Below are 19,042 nucleotides of genomic sequence, written 5' to 3'. Positions count from 1 at the left end.
GGGTACCCAAGAGCCCATATAGCAGGCATCCCCAAACTTTGGCCCTCCAGATGTTTTGGACTACAATTCCCATCATCCCTGACCACTGGTCCTCTTAGCTAGGGATCATGGGAGTTGTAGGCCAAAACATCTGGAGGGCCGCAGTTTGGGGGTGCCTGCCATATAGAGTCCTTTTGTAGGTTCTCTATCGGTAGGAGAAAATAACAGACCAACCAGAGAATTTTGAGAAGCAAAGCAGCTAGTAAGCCTGATCTTTATTAACTGTTGCAACAGGGTGCTCCCCCACACACAGGAGAGAGGAAGAGGACCCAGAACATCATACATACATCACAGAAGGGGTGTAGGCTAAGACACCCACCCACCCAACCTGATGTGGTTTAGTTGTGTCCGACTGTTCGTGACCCCATGGACACATCATACCTACATCACAGAAAAGGCGCTCTACAATAGAAACCTGAGTGTGTTTTTTATCTCCTGTCTGGCAAGTTACCTGATTGCATTATCTGGGTTTTGGCCACTCTTTTGTCATTATAACTACTTAATTCCTGAATCTAGATCACAGGTCACAGGCTCACACCCTGTTCATATCTTGAATGTGCCCTTAAGACAGGATTTGTGAGTACAGGATTTGTGAGGAAAGAGACAATGGGGAGGTTTCCCGCTTTGACCTTGCAGAGGAATATTTGAGGTCAATTTGTTCAGGACCTTTTCTATGGGGTTTCAGACGTGGTTTAATATATACAGTTAAGAACATGTATATATGACCTTTAAATAAATAAATAAAAACTTAGTTGGTCTTTAAGGTGCTACTGAAGGAATTTTTTTATTTTGTTTCGACTCAGACCAACACGGCTACCTACCTGTAACTTTAAATTCTTATAACCTTAAAATTCTTATATCGCTGCTGCTGTGGCATTGCTCTCCTATGTTCCTGCTTCACTACTTCCATATGAACCTGTTCAGGCACTATGCCAAGCAATGGAGGCCCTGCTGGTCCCACCTACTCCTCTGAAGAAATAGTAGTGTCTAGGAAGCTATACGCCGGCTCCCTCGGCCAATAATGCGAGATGAGCGCGCAACCCCAGAGTCGGTCATGACTGGACCTAATGGTCAGGGGTCCCTTTACCTTTACCTTTAGGTGCCAACATGCTCATCCCAAAGAGGCTCCCTGCTCACTTTACATGACTGTCAAATAATAGTTTGGGGCTTAATTTTTATCCATTGTGGTTGATCTGTTACTCTGTGTTTTATATTTGATGCTTATGGTAAATCACCTGGAGGTTCATTAATAGAAAGGCAGGATGTAAATATTTTAAATAAAACAGAATGAGATAAGTTTGAAATATAGCCATACTGGCACAATGTGCACAGTGAGCAAAACTAATCACAGTTAATACTGAATTTCCCCAAAATGGATGATTAACTTATTATTCAAACTAATACTGAATTACTATTCAAATTTATTTCCAGTTTTACCACTATTAACAGCCCCAGTTATATCTACCTGTATAAGATGTGTAAGTTGGTCCTTTGTGTGTTGTGTGTGTTGATTCAGAAGTATGCCCCACTGAATTTAATGGGGCCCAGTCCCAAGCGAGTGCATATAGGATTCCTACAGCTGTTACTTTATGCACACATTCATGGAAGAAAGTACTGTATCCTGAATTCAGTGGGACTTGCCATTTTGTAAACATGCATTGGATATGGCTGCAGAAATGCTTAGCTAGCTGGTTTGTGCCTGTAATTGTTATTCTGTATTATGATATCTGTTCTATGCGTTCAAAGATTCCAGCAAAGCAATATTAGAGATGAAGAAATGTCCCACAATCTAGTTATGGAATTCTCTGGCACTCCCTGAATTTTGTCATATTGCTAGATCTCCGGTGCTTATATAACCTGAATCTTCCAAGAAAAGTCAAACCAATTAAGAGTGTGAAAGCTAATTTCTGCTATTAGACAGGTTTGTTCAGTAAAAGTTGTCTTGGTAGCTATATGCTTTCAACTGCCACATTGTTTTCCCCTACTCTATTTCATAAAGTGTATGAATAAAAACTACTGGGAAATTGCATTAGTAATATGATCAGATTTGAGTTACAAGCTCTGAGTGAATCTGAAATTAGAATACAGATTATCTCTGTAGATCATGGCAATAAGCATAAGATTGACATAACTATAATATGACACTATATCCCCCATGATACCATGAAACAAGCCTCTAGCCACCTGCTGAAAGGCATTCAGGAATATCCTGAGTTCACCCACATATGATTTAAGGATCAACACATGCAAATTTAGTTGTCAAGTACAGGATACTCAAACTCCTCAATGAGATCCATCCCCACAATGACGGTGATTTGAAGGCAGCTCACAGACAGAGATGCCTAGTCCGACTCTTCCGTGACCCCATGGACCAGAGCATGCCAGGCACTCCTGTCTTCCACTGTCTCCCGGAGTTTCGTCAAATTCATGTTGGTCCCTTCTATAACACTGTCCAACCACTTATTTCACAACCCCTCCCCCTCTCCACTGGCATGTCTTGGCAAAAAGGTATTTAAAAACCTAGATTCAAAGGCTAGTTGGCTGTCATAGCTCCAACAGGACAGCATTTATTCAGTGCTCCCCAGGACTCAGCATACTTAGGCTTCGCTCTAAGGGCAGGTATACCCCCCCTTTCTCCATCTATTGTGGGTTTATGGCAAAGGTGTCATGCCCATGCTCCTGAAGGCCTTTAGAGTAGTTAGGGAATCTTTTATGCTTTAATTAAGGTGTGCACCTATCATAATTTGCTACCTGCTTAGACTGTAACTTTGCTGTGTGAAGCAGCACTCTTATATATTCCATCACTCCTATGTTCTATAATAAACCAAGCTTTCTTTATTTCTTTGTGGGTGAGCTTCTTGTTGGCATAAGGGTAAGGGTTAGCACACATCCATAACAAGCACACTCCAGCAAAAGATCCTAAAACCTCTCAGCATTGTGTATATGAACATACATGAGCACTGGCTGTTCACATGTGAGTCCAGGAACGCACGCATAACAAAGCAACGTATCAGATATATGTTGCTCAGAGTTTTTATATTAGCACAATTTTTGCTATGCCAAAATTATTAAAATTAAATAGACATGTGAATTTATCATTTACCAAAATTATATATTTGGGAAACAATTAATTCCAGAATTTATTGATAGGAATGTATCTAGTCTACCCACAAGATTCTTAACAATTTTTAGTACAACTGGAACCATTATTCTATTCCATTGCACAGTGTTGATAACCAGGAATTAGCTGTTGTTAGCAAATAAAAATCTGTATATCATTTCTTTCTATCTTGCTTTAAAGTTAATTCTCTAGTAGTTTTTTTTGAAAAGAAATAAAGCCACCACCAAATATCCTGCAAGAGGGTAGCTTTCTTAGGTCTTTTGTTCTGCATCCTGATTTGTAACTATGTTCTGGCCTGTACTTTTACGTATGCTTTGCATTGCAGCCTTAAATTGCTCGCATATCATTGTCTGTGTGGTTGGGGCCTGCATCTGCTTCTCTTTCTCCCAAGGCATCTCAATCTTGACCTGTCATGCCCCTATTATTCCAGTCCTTGCACTCTTAAAAGAAAGAACAGCTATTGTGTGGTGCTTTTGTGATGGAGATTAGACTCCATAGACTACATATTTTCACCTGTGACCTATATTGTTTTAGAAAGTAGCCAGCCCTGTAGTCTAAAGAGCAGTCAAGCAGCATAACTTGTTTTTACACTGTGGAATATATCTGCTAAATAAATTGTTCCTCATTCTTTCCCATGTTCTCCTTTAGTTTGCAGGAGTGTCTCATTCCTCACCAGATGATTTCCCACAATCCCTTGTGGCATGTATCTGAGAGGTGCACTCCTGCGCATGAAGAGCAGGGCTGCATTTAAAGTAGTATAAGCACCCTCTGCATCTTTTCTGGACCCCACACATTATACTTTTCTCTGACAGCAAAAATATACTCAAAGAACTGTTTGTTAAAGCAGGCAACCTTCCATATCCGGCATGTAATTTGCCATTTTTCCCCTGTTACAAGGATTGTGGCTGGGGAAACCCAGCCAGATGGGTGGGGTATTAATAATAATAATAATAATAATAATAATAATAATAATTCTGTTCTTTAGAATACTTCCAGGCAGGTGGGAAGAGAGTCATTCCTTTTATGCCATATGATAAAAAGGTACCATATTCAGAGCTTTGATAAATGTTTAAGAATCTCAATTCAGGCAAGCCAACTCTGCAATTAAATAATAGATGATTATTACTCTGCTGCTGTCCCATGTCCCCTCCCCCCCCCCGGGTCTCCTGATAAAGTACTACACTATCACTTACTGAGCATAATGGTTAATCGGTTCCTTGGGAAAGAATTGGAATATGTATCTATTCCACATATTTTTAAACAATGTCCCTCTCATCTGAAAGTTGCTAATTACCCAACGATGTGATCTTAAGTATGATTACTTCTAAATTTCACTAGATTAAATGTAGTTACTCTGTGGTAAGTTTGTTTAGGATTGCCATCTAGGAATCCTGTGGAACCAAACCAACAGAGACTATTCTATATAATAGATATATGCTGAAGCAGCAATATTCCCTATCAGGAGAGAAAATGCTGTATTTTCATCCCAGCGTGTACCAGTATGTATGGAAGTGAGAGCTGGACCATAAAGAAGGCTGATCGCCGAATAATTGATGCTTTTGAATTATGGTGCTGGAGGAGACTGTTGAGAGTCCCATGGACTGCAAGAAGATCAAACCTATCAATTCTGAAGGAAATCAGCTCTGAGTGCTCAGAGCTTTGGCCACCTCATGAGAGGAGAAGACTCCCTGGAAAATACCCTGGTGTTGGGAAAGATTGAGGGGACAAGGAGAAGGGAATGACAGAGGACGAGATGGTTGGACAGTGTTCTCGAAGCTACCAACATGAGTTTGACCAGGCAGTGGAAGACAGGGCCGGCTCTAAGGCAAGGCTGGGTGGCGCAATGCGCCAGGGGTGCGCCGCGCCCACCAGACAGCTGCACTGGGAAGGGGGGGGCGCCGGAGGGATCCTCGCACCAGGGCGCCAGACACGCTTAAGACGGCCGTGGTGGAAGATAGGAGTGCCTGGCGTGCTCTGGTCTATGGGGTCACAAAGAGTCAGACACGACTAAACAACAACAACAAATGTACTGTACCATTCAGCTGACATGGTGTATACAAGATTTTTAAAAACACCACCACCACCCTGATAATTTTGCATAAAATTCCTGGTAACCAAACCCTGTAGTTCTCCCTCCACCCAAGGCTAGTCCCAATCCAGGCATAAATTCACAACTCAGAACTCTCAGCTATCTCTGCCTCTGTGTTAAAATTGAAATTAAGATCCTATGAAAAATAATTTATCCACGTAAGTTTTAACATTTTGCCTTCTTTTTGTTTTGGTAATGCTAAATTAGCCAATTTCCAGGCTAACCTTCATGTGATTTGGATGAAGAGCTTTTTTTAAAAAAAAAAAGTTTGACCATTGCTTCTCCATCTTTAAAGAATGAATGGAGACACTTGCATCTCATATTTCCTGTGGTAGGGAAATGAACTGAACAGTGGATTAAATCCTCTCTTTTTAAAATAAATTTTATTGTTGCAACACAAACACACATGACACTAAAAGAAAAAACTTAAAAAGAAAATACAAGAACGAATATAGATACAAATACTAAACAAATAATAAACATATAACCACTTTTCACTTCTTGTTTTCTTCTAATTGACTTCCTTCGTCCTCAACGTGGGTCTACTTTCATATTTAATAAACTGTTTCCTTCTCACTTCATTTTTTCCTACTTTTCTGTCTATTTTAGACTTTTACACCTTGATTTGTTTTGCAAAATTCAAAACAAGTCCAGGTTTTAATTTGAGAGTACTGCTTTTTAATATAATCTTTATATTTTCCCCATTCCTTTTGAATTTTTTGTCTAGACTAACCCCTAATTGCATCTGTCATTCTAGCCAACTCAAGGTAATCAAATAATTTTTCTTGCCATTCTTTTTTTTTTGATGGTGCTGACTCATTTTTCCAATTTTTGGCAATAAGGATTCTCGCCGCCGATAGGAATATTTTTGTGTTTTCCCTAGCAATATCTGAATCTAATATTCCCAATAGAAAAGCTTCTGGGTTTTTGTTTTTAAACAAAAGTTTGTTAAAATATTTTCTTAAACTCTTCATATACTAAATCCCAGAAACCCTTAATTTTATCACAGGTCGACCATATATGTACCGTAGTAGTGTCCCTTCGGCTTGATTGCACTTCCAGCACAATTTAGATTTTGTTTTATACATTTTAAATATTTTGCCTGGTGTTAAATACCATCTATAAAACATATTTAACAAATTTTCCTTTATCCTTTATTTCTCTATCTCTTCAGCTGTCGTGATACAGATTGCTTGGAGAATTGTGACATATTCCAACTGGAACTGGATGGCATTAGCTAACATCTGAGAAGGGCACAAATTTCGAGTCGAGTTAGTCAAAGCTGGTAAATCATTTGAAAGGCACATTGATATTTAAGCATACTCTGGGGAAGTTTTTGAGATGGCTTTTCCTCATAGAGACAGAGAAGAGTGTTTTTTCCTCTGACTTCCAACAGCCTCTTTAATCCACAGTAGTCCCAAGGAGGAACTAGACTGCTGCTTGCTGACCACACCAATGCAAGCCTAAGACAACCACATTCTCCCTTTTAGCCATTTTGCACCCATGCTCATATATGGAGATACAATAGCAGATATTCTTGGATAAAACAGATCGACTCATTTCAATCTGGGTTCAGGAATGGTTATGGTCCCTGGTCATCCCAACGGATGACCTATATTTGGAGGAATGCAATCCTGTTATTCTTACTTGATAACCCATTGCCCATGCTTTCTTTCCGAGCCAACTTAGTGAGATGGGTATTGCATTTGCAGGCACTGTTTTACCATGGTTTTGATTCTATCTCCAGGGTCAGTTTCAGAGAAAAGCATTCATTGCTTTTTGCTCCCCTGGCAGTTGTGCCTCATGGTACCATCTTGTCGCCAGTGCTGTTTAACATCTATATAAAGCCGAAGGGAGCAGTCATTAGGAGATTTGGGGTCAGGTGCCATTAGGAACACTGATGAAACCCAGTTCTGTTTCTCCATAACATCTAAACGAGAAAGATGCCTTGTGAGCCCTGGACTGGTGCCTAGACTCAGTGGTGAGTTGGATGAAGGCCAAAAAACTGAATACTGGCAAGAGACACACTGGGTGGGTGGTTCCTGTGTCCAGATAATTGGTCAATTATCTGCTTTGGATGGGTGTGGCCAAAAGTGGATGTGACTATCCCACAATCTCAGGCAAGAAGGCAGGACACAAGCACTCAAGGTAGGCACACAGTGACACACAGCATCTCCTTAGCTGACTTACGCTTATCAGTCGAGAGGTGATCATTGTTCCCTTTCCACTCATTCAATGCTCAGTCTGATGATTGGAGAGAAGGCAACCCCCCATTAGGTTTCACCCACCCCAACACAATGCCTGTTTTAAATATAATTTTTGGCACTTTTGCCAAATTTGGAGGCAAGGATCATGCCCCTGAACTGATAGTTAACCCTGTGTTATAAGCATCAGGATTAAATAATATTGTGCATTCAATAATATTTAAACTCTGCCAACTTTTTTTAACAACTGAACTCTAAAATGCCCAGATTTTGTTGCTTGAGCTCTTTATTTTCTTTCATCAGCGTTAAATAGAGGCCAAAATTCAGTGTATCATTTAAAGAAATTTTAAGGTACTAAAGTATCTGAATTGTAGAAGCCATTTTATTATGGGCCTTGAGAGAACTTTTGCCCCTTTACCAAAGGTTCCCATTAAAAAGAAACAGCACAGCAGTATGATTTTGTACACAGCTGCCACCTACTGCACAATGTTGGAACAGTTGATCAGATTCAAAACTAATGAAGGCGTTTGATGCATAGACACAAGTTATTAGAGTAGAACAATGTGGTTAAAAACTGATTCAATAGTGGTGGGTGGGACATAGCCATCAGCTTTGAGCTCAGCTGATGGCAAATATCACAGATCTGCACTTTGTATGACTGAATTTCTTCTCATTTCTCAACTCTTCTAATTTGGCATCATCCAGATTGGCTCAAAACTCCTAATTCACTAAATAAATAGGTTCTCATACAACTGATTTTCTAAAGTACTGTTCTCCCACTTGAAAAGTTTGCCTTTTGGCAAAAATGCATTTATCTTTTCCAATTAGAAAATAGTAGGTATGACCCCCCCCAAAAAAAACCCAACTTCCTTAAGAAAACCCAGTAGTGACACCAAATTAAATAGTATGAACAGGGATGGTATGAACAGATATTCAGTGCTAGAAACCTCAGATACGTACCAATATATTTAATGATGTATTGTACACCCCCACCCCCCACCTTTTATGTTAAGGAACCCAAGGAGGTATACATGTGGTTCCCGGTAGTCTTCCATCCAGGTACTAACCAGACTCAGAACCTGCATAGCTTCTGCATGGGGATGGCCAGCCTCGATTATGGTACAGCGCATTTTAAACCAAGTTTTCCCTTGGGTAAAGTGGACGAATGAACCGGGGGCAATGGCTGACTCCATAGAATTTGGCTTAAGTTAGCTGGAGCATTAGTCATCATAATTTTTTTCTGGCCCACCTACTCTCCCAGGTAATATACACTCTTTATTATTATGAATGTCTTACGTGGCCACACAGTTTGTGGGCATAGGTTTTACAGGAAAGAGCTTAAAGTACTCTCGCCAACTTTCATTCATAGTAGACGACAGCATCAGGGAAGTTAACATGCTATGGACACTACAACCCAACTCAATTCTCTTATTCCTCATACTTTGTTATGCTGTGGTCTGAATTTGCAAAGAATGCAAAGCAGAAAGGGACGTTTGACTTCAAATACTGCAAACCCAAGCACAAACTCTCAATTGTTTTGATGGATTGATACAAGGTCCACCTGGTCCAGCAATCTTTGCAAGAATCCCAGCAATCAGCAGACACTTCCTTCCAGGAAGACACTTGAACATTTTAAAACGTGGAGATCGAGCAGGCGCATGCAGGCAAGTCTTACCCGGAGTGCCTATCAGCCCCCGAGGATCCCATGTTTGATCACAGGTCTGCAGCAGGCTTTTTTTGTTTGTGCCTCTCTCAACAGAGGGGTCTACTTGCATTCATACAAATGTGAATAAAAGACCCCAACATTGAAACATTTCATGTTCAGGCAACCCTCAGAACACAGCTCAAGTGCTCTATTCAAAATATGCCTTTTGTCCACTTATGCCTGGAGACACCAAACTTTTTGGGCCTGTGGACACATTTGAAAACGAGAGAATTCATACGGGGCACCCCAGGTATACCACAACCTATTATACAGTGGTACCTCACAAGACGAATGCCTCGTGCAACGAAAACTCGCAAGACGAAAGCGTTTTGCGATGTGTTTGGTGACTCGCAAAACGAAGTTTTTTATAGCCGCGCTTCGCAAGACAATTTTTTTTGCGGGTATTTTTTTTTTTTGGCGCAAGACGAAATTATCGCAAGATGAAGCAACTCGCGGAATGAATTAATTTCGTTTTGTGAGGCACCACTACACTAGATAAAATATGCTTCTTTCAATCCTCATTTCAGCAGGGGAAGGGGACCTTGTTGGTGCCAGGGATGATCTCTGCAGGCAGATGTGTGTCCACTGCTGTTACACTGATAAACCTATGCACTGATCTATCTCCAGTGCCTACCCATGCATAGGGATGTTTTTGGGGTTTTCATTTACACTGCACAGAAAATTAGGAATTTGCTAATTTTCATCCAAGCTAGTGGAAGAAAGATATTTAGTAATATATTTGAGAACTGCACCAAAAAGATTAAATGGAATTATGTTCAAAATGCATATTGTCAGGTGGCATGATAAATCTTACAGATAATTTATGATAAAATAACTACCCATATCCTATTATATTTTCAAGTACTAAACAAAAAGTATACAAGATGCTTCTCATGCAGTACTTTTATTCAGGAAACTCAAAGCAACAAACATTGTTATTGCCTCCAATACCCCATCAATAATAATCTGATTTATAGTTTGTCAATGTAAAACCGACCAGTAATTATTCTTTGTCCAACAGTAGTTTTATTGGATAATTCTGACTAGTCTGGAAGCAGAGGCAGACTTTATAAATCAACAAAGATTTTCCTCTTATATTCAGGTCAATTAAACACCAGTATTGTGAAAGGTTTTCATATAAAGCTCAGTAAACTACAATATGAACACACTTGAGTGGGGTATAGTGTACCATAAAGGTAACTTGATAAATAAAACTTAAATTTTACACCACCCTATTTAAAGAAAGATGGAAAGACAATTGTAATTTAAACTATGAAAATAACATTTTATTATTAAACATTCAAGTAGTGAAATATTACACACCAAATTTTCCCCTTCCTCCCCCCACCCCCCAAAAAACAACCCTGGAACTTATTTTGCCCTTACAAAATCTTAGAAGATACATTATTGGTTGCATGATAACAATAAGTTTCACTTTTAGTCCTTTAATATGTTGCTATTTGTTATATGTCTTTAGACTGATCATCATCCTCAAGTTTTCTGATTTCATTTTTCAAGCAGTTGATTGTTTCACGGCTTGCTTTTAATCTTTCTTTAAGTTCAGCAATCTCAAAACTGGTTTTCTTCTTGGCAGCTTCCAGCTTCTCCCTGGTTTTTACTTCTACATTGGCAACTGAGAGCAAGAAAGACATATGCAAAGTCAGGAGAATTCCAAAGCACAGCTGAACAATTAGAAAACATAATGAACTCTGTTTGATCTACAGTGGTACCTTGGGTTAAGAACTTAATTCATTCTGCAGGTCCGTTCTGAACCTGAACCTGTTCTTAACCTGAGATACCACTTTAGCTAATGGGGCCTCCAGCTGCCACCGTCGCGCAATTTCTGTTCTCATCCTGAAGTAAAGTTCTTAACCCGAGGTACTATTTCTGGGTTAGCGGAGTCTGTAACCTGAAGCGTCTGTAACCCGAGGTACCACTGTACTGTATATCCTATATAATAATGTCCAAGTTGTCCCTGCGTCCAGTTGTCCCGTGTGTCCCTGGGTCACTGCGCATGTGCCCCAGGGATACAGGGATTGGACAGCAGAGACTGCGCACGCGCGCACTCTCCCCCCACTCTGCCTCCTCCAACCGCCGCTCCCGCCGGACACCGCCTCACTGCAGGGCACGTCAGGAAAGCGAGGGTGGAGGCCGGCGAAGGCCTCCTCACAACCCTCCCTGGCCGTGAGGAGCGGCGGTTGGAGGAGGCGGGGGGGGGGAGAGTGCGCGCGTCCTTCCTGTCGGCGGCTGCGGGAGAGAAACGGAGGAGGAGAAAGCAGCGCTTTCTCCTCCTCCGTTCCTGTCCCCTGCCGCCGACAGCAAGGACAGGTCCCAGGGTTCGGAGAAACGCTGCGCAAGCGCTTCTCCGAACCCTGGGATGTCTGCTTCCTGTCGGCGGCTGCGGGAGAGGAACGGAGGAGGAGAAAGCAGCGCTTTCTCCTCCTCCGTTCCTGTCCCCCTGCCGTCGACAGCAAGGACAGGTCCCAGGGTTCGGAGAAGCGCTGCGCAAGCGCTTCTCTGAACCCTGGGATGTCTGCTTCCTGTCGGCGGCTGCGGGAGAGGAACGGAGCAGGAGAAAGCAGCGCTTTCTCCTCCTCCGTTCCTGTCCCCCTGCCATCGACAGCAAGGACAGGTCCCAGGGTTCGGAGAAGCGCTGCGCAAGCGCTTCTCTGAACCCTGGGATGTCTGCTTCCTGTCGGCGGCTGCGGGAGAGGAACGGAGGAGGAGAAAGCAGCGCTTTCTCCTCCTCCGTTGCTGTCCCCCTGCCACCGACAGCAAGGACAGGTCCCAGGGTTCGGAGACGCGCTGCGCAAGCGCTTCTCCGAACCCCAGGATTCTAGCGCCCGTTATTGAACGGGCTGAAAACCACTAGTTGTTTAGAATCTAATAGATTAAAACAGGCTAGATGGACACTCAAGTGTGAACTTCCTTGCATGTGTCTGAGCAGCTTTATTTCCAAGACACAATTTGCTCCAGAGGGTAGGACCTGAACCAATGAGATTTCCTGACAGTATGAACTGTTTGCCAATAGAGCAGGCTGCCTTTGAAAATAGGGGACTCTCCTTTGTTAGATGTTTTTAAGCATTGGCTGGGTGGCCTATCAGGGATGCTGCAGAGTGGCATTCTTGTGTAGTAAGGGGTTGGACTAGATTACTTTTGAGGTCCTTTCCAACACTCTGAATTACTACAAAACTATTCAGGCCAGCTGTTGTATATAATTCATATTTAGAGAATCTAGAATTTGTATACTGTTAACAGGACTCTTTTTTACTTGCAGGTAGGAGAAACCATGGGCTTTTTAAGTGCTGTAATTCTGCTTTGAGGACTTATTTATATTGCATTTCAAAATTCCTAGTATACAGAGCTAAGCCATTCACATTTACTGCTCTATGTCTGGACTGATAGCAACAGTAGGAATCAGATTTCTTTTTTTAAGGGAACTGGTCACTATATACTATCCATCATAATAGATAACATTTCTTTCAAAATATACTTCATGTAAAAGATATAGCCGACAGTTCACAAAAACACAATTTCATGTAAAGTTCAGAGAAAATTCACAGGTATTAGCACTTACACTCTGTTTCATGCTTATAGGCACCAAGTGTTAACTGACGAGATGTAGTCAGCAGCTGTTGCATCATAGCAGTAGGATCCTGAAATATCTAATGAAATAACAACAATAAATTTAATATATCAGCTACAATGGATCATTTCCCCACAATCTTACCATCATTTCCCCACAATTCTTACCATCTCATCATAAAATTCAGAAACTACTGTTTTCTTCCCTAGGATTGCATTAGTGTCAGACTGAAACAGCTTCAGCAAGTGATACAGAGTCACCTGTGCAAGACAAAAATAATAAGAATAACCTGTACAACTGTTATTGAGTATTTTAATTGTCTACATTCCAGGGTCATAGTGGCCAGCACAAAATGAGCATGCATTCAGAGTAAGAAGAATTTACCATACTGGCTGAGATCTAACTAATTCAAATCATTGTTTTAAACCCAACAGTACTTTGAAAGTATTTCCCCCACATATAATGCTGTCTACGTCAGTTCTCAAAATATTTGCTGCTCTTACTCTGGCCTGGTATAAGGCACTGGATAGATAAAACAACAGTATTTAGAAAACTAGGGTTCTTTACAAACCAATTAAGTGTGTATATACAGATACTGCTTAGCACACAAATTAGGGATGCCACTAATTCTTACACACTGGGCTCTTTCCCCTTTAACAGTGGCTTAAAATACAGAATTTCCGTAGGTCTCATTTCTCTCATCATAGGTCAAACTGCACACACTATAAGCAACTTTTAAAAAACAAAGGAATCTTTCCCAATGGACTGCTAATGCCTAGTCAAACTGAAACAGAATATTTGGCTTCTTCAGAATAACCAGATATTAAAAATAGGTCTCTGCTATTCATGCTAATATGAATACTCACAGGTCTTTCATTAGGATCAATAAAAAATATCTTGATGATGATTTCAAATTCACCCCAGCCTGTTTCAGTGATTTCGTAAGGTGGCTTAGTTACAACTAAAAGAGACAAAAAAGTAGCATAAGCCACTTCTTCTTTGAAAACTATTTCATATGTTGTATCAACTAATTTTTTTAAGTCATACCTCTTAATGGATTGCCATAGCTTTCATGTAACTTAAACTGGATTTTCTTTACATATGCAGACATATCCTGGAACAAATACAGCCAACCATTATTTACACCTTCAATAATATATTTTACAGTGTTTCATTGTTCTCTTCTAGCCCCCTTACCGCTTACCACAGAATTACTTATGAGTATTAGCAGTATTTAAGCTGCTGATTCTTGTAACATTTGTGTGACCTCTAATCTGATTTTCCCCAAGATGCTTTCTGAAACATGCCATGAGTCTATTTACTGAAAAGTTAAGCACATTCCACACACAATTCAGACAGCAGTCAAATACCCTATTTCTTAAGACTGCAATCTTTTCAAAGGTATTCCTTATATTTGTTCCTATGTAGTCACAATTTTTTAATTTTACTGAAGAGTTCCTTATATTGAAAGCTGCATACATAGTTATCCTAGTTTGATATCTAAAACATGAGCATTGTTCAAGAGAGCAGGACTGGACAGAAAACAATTAGAATTTGCACAGGTGTACCCATGTTATATACAGTTATCCAAGAACGATTCTGTTTACCTCATTTCTGTAAGGCTTAACATAAACTGTCCACTGATGTGTGTGTCCATCTTCTTCTCGTTTCTTCCCAAAGTAGCGTGCAACATTTCCATAAACAATAGGTTTCACAATAGTAATACCCTTCAAGTGAGAAAAAAGAGGCACACACGTTTTTCAGAAATCTGCTTAACATAAAAAACTTACTTTCTAGATAAACTAATCTTTCTTGCATTATCTACCAAAATATATACTCTGAGAGTGACAGTAATAATGTCACTGGTTTTTGTTCCAAAAAATTCAATGTGTCTAAGTTTAAATATAAAATATCAATTTCTTTCTCTTAAATTTCTAACTAGAGTAATTTTGAAAACTTGCTTCATAGATACAATTTCCAAAATTCACTATAATGTTGAAGAACCAATTTGGTGGTGGGGCAAAAATTACTCCCCCCCTCCTCTAAAATATACATCCAAGTTTTTGCTAAGCAAAGCTGGCTTTGGCTCCTTTCAACACCTGGATGGAAGACTGACTGGGAACATGAACACACACATGAAAACTGCCTTGAGCATCATGATGAAAGAAAAGATAGACGTAAGCCAACCAACAATCATGTTATGAAGACTCAAAACACAATGTGTGTGGTCCAATCCTACACACACTTAGCCAATTAACTGATTTACAGCCTTCTGAGTGACTAAATAACTGCACTCAATTAATGAGACACACAGACATAAAAGAAAGATGAAGAAATTCACATCTAGTTATTTAGGCAGCTATGTTGGGGCCAGGATTATTTTTGATTGCTCGAGAGATTCCATAGAAGACGGGCAACTGGACCATGTGAGTACAGGGAAGGAGGTTTGTAACATATTTACAGCAATTCTTGCATTGCAGGGGGCTTGACTAGATCAGGCATCCCGAAACTTCGGCCCTCCAGATGTTTTGGACTACAATTCCCATCATCCCTGACCACTAGTCCTGTTAGCTAGGGATCATGGGAGTTGTAGGCCAAAACACCTGGAGGCCCACAGTTTGGGGATGCCTGGACTAGATGACCCTCGGGAGTCCCTTCCAAATCTACAATTTTATGACTCGTTGGAGACGGGATTTGTTAGGCAGCTGAAGAAGAACTAGCGAGGAAACCCTGGCCTGTGAGGGACCAACTGTTTGCTTCCATAATCCATTCTAGGTCAGGAGATGCAGAGTGGCACCTATTGGAACATTAAGAGAACTAAGCGGATACACACTTGTATCTATCACATTGGTCTCTATTTTAGTATATTTTAAGATTATGTTGTAAGCTGCCTCAAGAACGTTGGATAGTAGGCAGAGTACCAATATTCAAAAAATTAAAAAGCCCCTTAAGAACAATGCAGTATGTGCATGAGGTGCCTAAAAATGTGACTTATTTCTTCAAATCAATTTGTTTTTAACTCATGTGCAGGTTTACACCAGTTTAATCAATTGGTCCTAGACAGTTGATGAAACCTGCATATCTATAAATATTAAGATTCTAGGTCTCTGGGAGGGAGAGAGAGAAAGAAACGTTGGAAATGGTTTTGAGGACTCCTTACCTGCAGTGTCTAGAAGCCACTATTTTTATATATACTGTATAACATTTATTTATTTGGTTTTTAAAATTAAAATTTTACAAAGATATATCAAACATAGAAAACAAGATTCCAAGAAATCTCCTGGACTTCCATCCTCCCCTTTGTGGGTCCTACTAGTATCATTAATCCTTTCCTCCTGCATCTTTTATGGTAATCCAAGTCCTTTACCTCTTCCATTATGTCCAGAATTTAACCTTAAACTACAAGTGATATTCCAATCCTACTAACGACTGTTTGCAATGGTCTTTTAAGGTACAGTATGTTAAAAAATTTCCCCATAGCAGCCACTTTTTAATGTGGGACATACACACAGACCGAGGCACAGAAACCCAGAACCCATCTCCAAAAGCAGCCACTTTTAAAGTTATTTTAAGAACGACGCTAGTGGAGAGCAACAGGCAAATGGGGTGGATGGGAATATGCAGCAAGAGGAGGCAAGCCCAGAAGCACAGAAAAGCGGCACTGCCTTGGACCAGTTGTCCTCTGCGGCCTCCTCTTGTCTATTGTGACGGACACGAAGCGATCGTTCGCATCACCTAGAGCAGGGGTTCCCAACAAAATTTTCTCAAGGACCCCTCATCGAGCCGCTATTGTGACAAGGACCCCCGTTAATTCCTAATCCTAAAATTAAAAAGTGAGAGCCAAATTAAGAGTCTTTTTATTTTTTATATTTATACGTTTTTTTACAGTTACAACAGAGTACTCCATCAGTATACAGTTAGTTTTAATTTTCAGTTCTTAATGAGATGAACCACTTTTTAACCCACGGTCCATTTTTAACTACGCAAACTGTAGCTTCCGCGAAAAACAACGCTTTGTTTACAAACACTACTGTTTTGCAAAGAGGCAGCGCGCGCCAGGGAGGAGAATGGAGAAGACAGGGTACCTGCGCAGTAGCGCACAAATGAAGCCGACGCGCGCAAAGCATCTTGGGGAGGTGAGCGTTAGTAGAATGCGCGCGCTGCCTCTTTGCAAAACAGTAGTGTTTGTAAAGCGCCACCTAACGGCATACAGCAGAACTACTGCCTCTATCTAATTCTAGTTTTGCGCTAGACTCTGCTCATGCAGGAAACGGCCAAAACAAAAAATCTGTTATCATACGAAATATATTTAATATATTTTTTATTCTAATAGCATCTTGCGGACCCCTCTGGCATAGCTCGCAGACCCCTGGGGGTCCGCAGACCACCTGTTGGGAACCACTGACCTAGAGACTCTTTTTAACTCGGGACCTTCTGCACGCAAAGCAAGGGCTCTGCCCACGAACGAGTCTCCGCTCCGCACTTCAACACACCCACGGATCTCTGCCCCCTTGGCAACCCGACAGGGCTTCGGAACCTCCCTGTCACTCAAAAGTAACCGTTAGGGAGGCGCAACGGTTTCGAATCCGAGCGCGCCGAGCTGACCCCGCCTCAGCCTCCTCCTCCCCGCTCCCGGCGCCCAGCGGCGCCCAGCTCCTACCTTCACTCTGCCCCCGGAGTCAGGCCCGAACTCAGCCATTCTCTTGAACATATTGCACGGGGGGGGAGGGAAGGCTTCCTCACGCCGCTGTCGAGCAGCGAGGCCGAGCTCGTAGGGCCTGGCCTCCGCCACCCGCCACTTCGCCTCTGACGGCAGAGAGAGGAACGCGGGGAGCAACGGCTCGCGGCGCCCTCGAGCCGCTCTCGGAGGCGCCCATTCACCTCCCCGAGGCGGCCGCTCCGCGCTCAACAACTTCCGGGTGAGGAGAGGAGCTCGATGGAGGGGCCCGTGTGGTTTCGGCGGCGCCTTCCTGCCTGGGCCTTGTGACCCGGAGGTGAAACGCCGGGTAGGCGGGTGGAACTAAATCGCTGCTTTCTGAAACCGCAGCCTAAGGAAGAGTTTCTGGGGTTTTGGCCAAAAGTGCAAATTAAAAGATATATATGAATTGCTAATCCCTTGTGCTTATTGAGGCGGATTGCTTCAAAGCACACTTCTCCCCAATAGATGTACAAAAGAGTTTTCTTTTTTGGCCCCCACGTATTAACCCAAAACAATGCGGACTTTTTTTGGCTTTTTTTTAAAACCAGAAACGGCAACGAGCTTGGGCTGGCCGCATCGCTGTGTTGGGGAGCCAGAGATGTCCAGTCCTGAGCGTACTCATTCAGCAATAAAAAGCTCTATATAACGGTGCTTGCGCCGAGTTAAGTGCGTATCAGACGCAGGGTGGGTGGGGAGAAGAGGTTCAAATGCTGGTTCATCAGTTTTGAGTGATGTTGGGCCTCGATGACTCTCAGCCTAATTTCCTTCAGAAGCATGTGATAAAATAGGAAGACCGGGAGAACCTCATACTGTATATTGTCCTGAACGTCCTGGACGAAGGGTGTACCGTAATAGAAACAAAACTAGCATCTTAGTCATGTCCAGCTTTCCGATAGCTGCAGGATGTAGCGCTATGCCAAGTGTATGACGATTTCATACTAGTGCAAGGTTATCATCCTTTACATGGTTTGTTTACCTTATTAATCCCGTGCCCTTTCCTCAGGAGGCTGCTGCTTCTTTCTTCTTTGGCGATCACTCGTAGCCAAGTAAGATTGTCTGCCGTAAACACTGTTTTAACAATGAGTCATGCTCAATTGATACTTGGCTTTGCCATTTATGGGTTTTTTGCCGCAAATAAACATCTGAATCTACAGTACTAGGCTGAATTGGTAGCTAAACAGCTTGACTTCCTACTAAATCTTGGCAGTGGAGGTGCTGGATGGTTGGTTGTCTTGCCTGATAATGGACTGGACAAGAGTCAACAAAATGAAGCTCAATCCAAAGAAGACTGAAACACTGCCTGTGGGTGGTTCCCTAGACTGGATGGATGGGATGTTGCCTGCTCTTTATGGGGATACACTCCTTCTAAAGGAGCAGGTACACAGCTTGAGGGTACTTCTGGATTATTTGCTGTTGCTTGAGGCTCACCTCCTTCCATCAACTTCTGCTGGTAGTCCTATCCTGACAGGGATAGCCTAACTACTGTCATATACAGTCTAGTAACCTCTAGGTTACAGTCGGACCTTGGAAGTCAAACAGCTTGACTCATGAACGTCACAAACCCGGAAGGGACTGTTCCGGTTTGCAAACTCTTTTTGG

The 19,042-nt window shown here is 41.8% G+C and overlaps 1 protein-coding gene across 1 annotated transcript; it reads right to left on the bottom strand.

Annotated features, from left to right (window-relative positions):
* Window positions 1-10,046: 10,046 nt before the first annotated feature.
* On the bottom strand, window positions 10,047-17,665 carry YEATS4 (YEATS domain containing 4). Its single transcript, XM_035127014.3, has 7 exons — window positions 17,405-17,665; window positions 14,352-14,471; window positions 13,792-13,858; window positions 13,611-13,705; window positions 12,912-13,004; window positions 12,736-12,823; window positions 10,047-10,791 (listed from the first exon to the last, which is right to left on the bottom strand). Exons 1-7 carry the CDS (start codon window positions 17,453-17,455, stop codon window positions 10,622-10,624), a joined length of 684 nt encoding a protein of 227 aa, XP_034982905.3. The 5' UTR covers window positions 17,456-17,665; the 3' UTR covers window positions 10,047-10,621.
* Between the last annotated feature and the right edge of the window lie 1,377 nt (window positions 17,666-19,042).

The sequence above is a fragment of the Zootoca vivipara genome, chromosome 9 (assembly GCF_965207765.1).
Source record: "Zootoca vivipara chromosome 9, rZooViv2.hap1.1, whole genome shotgun sequence".
Classification (NCBI taxonomy): domain Eukaryota; kingdom Metazoa; phylum Chordata; class Lepidosauria; order Squamata; family Lacertidae; genus Zootoca; species Zootoca vivipara.
The sequence above is the reverse complement of the archived record's forward strand: the minus strand, read 5'-3'. Positions and strand labels throughout refer to the sequence as shown.

Coding starts and splice junctions, on each gene's coding strand:
- YEATS4 (XM_035127014.3), bottom strand. CDS start 17,455: ATGTTCAAGAGAATGGCTGAGTTCGGGCCTGACTCCGGGGGCAGAGTG. Junction 13,859..14,351: donor TTAAGCCTTACAGAAATGAG/GTAAACAGAATC, acceptor TATTTGTTCCAG/GATATGTCTGCATATGTAAA. Junction 12,824..12,911: donor CTGAATTTTATGATGAGATG/GTAAGAATTGTG, acceptor TTATTTCATTAG/ATATTTCAGGATCCTACTGC.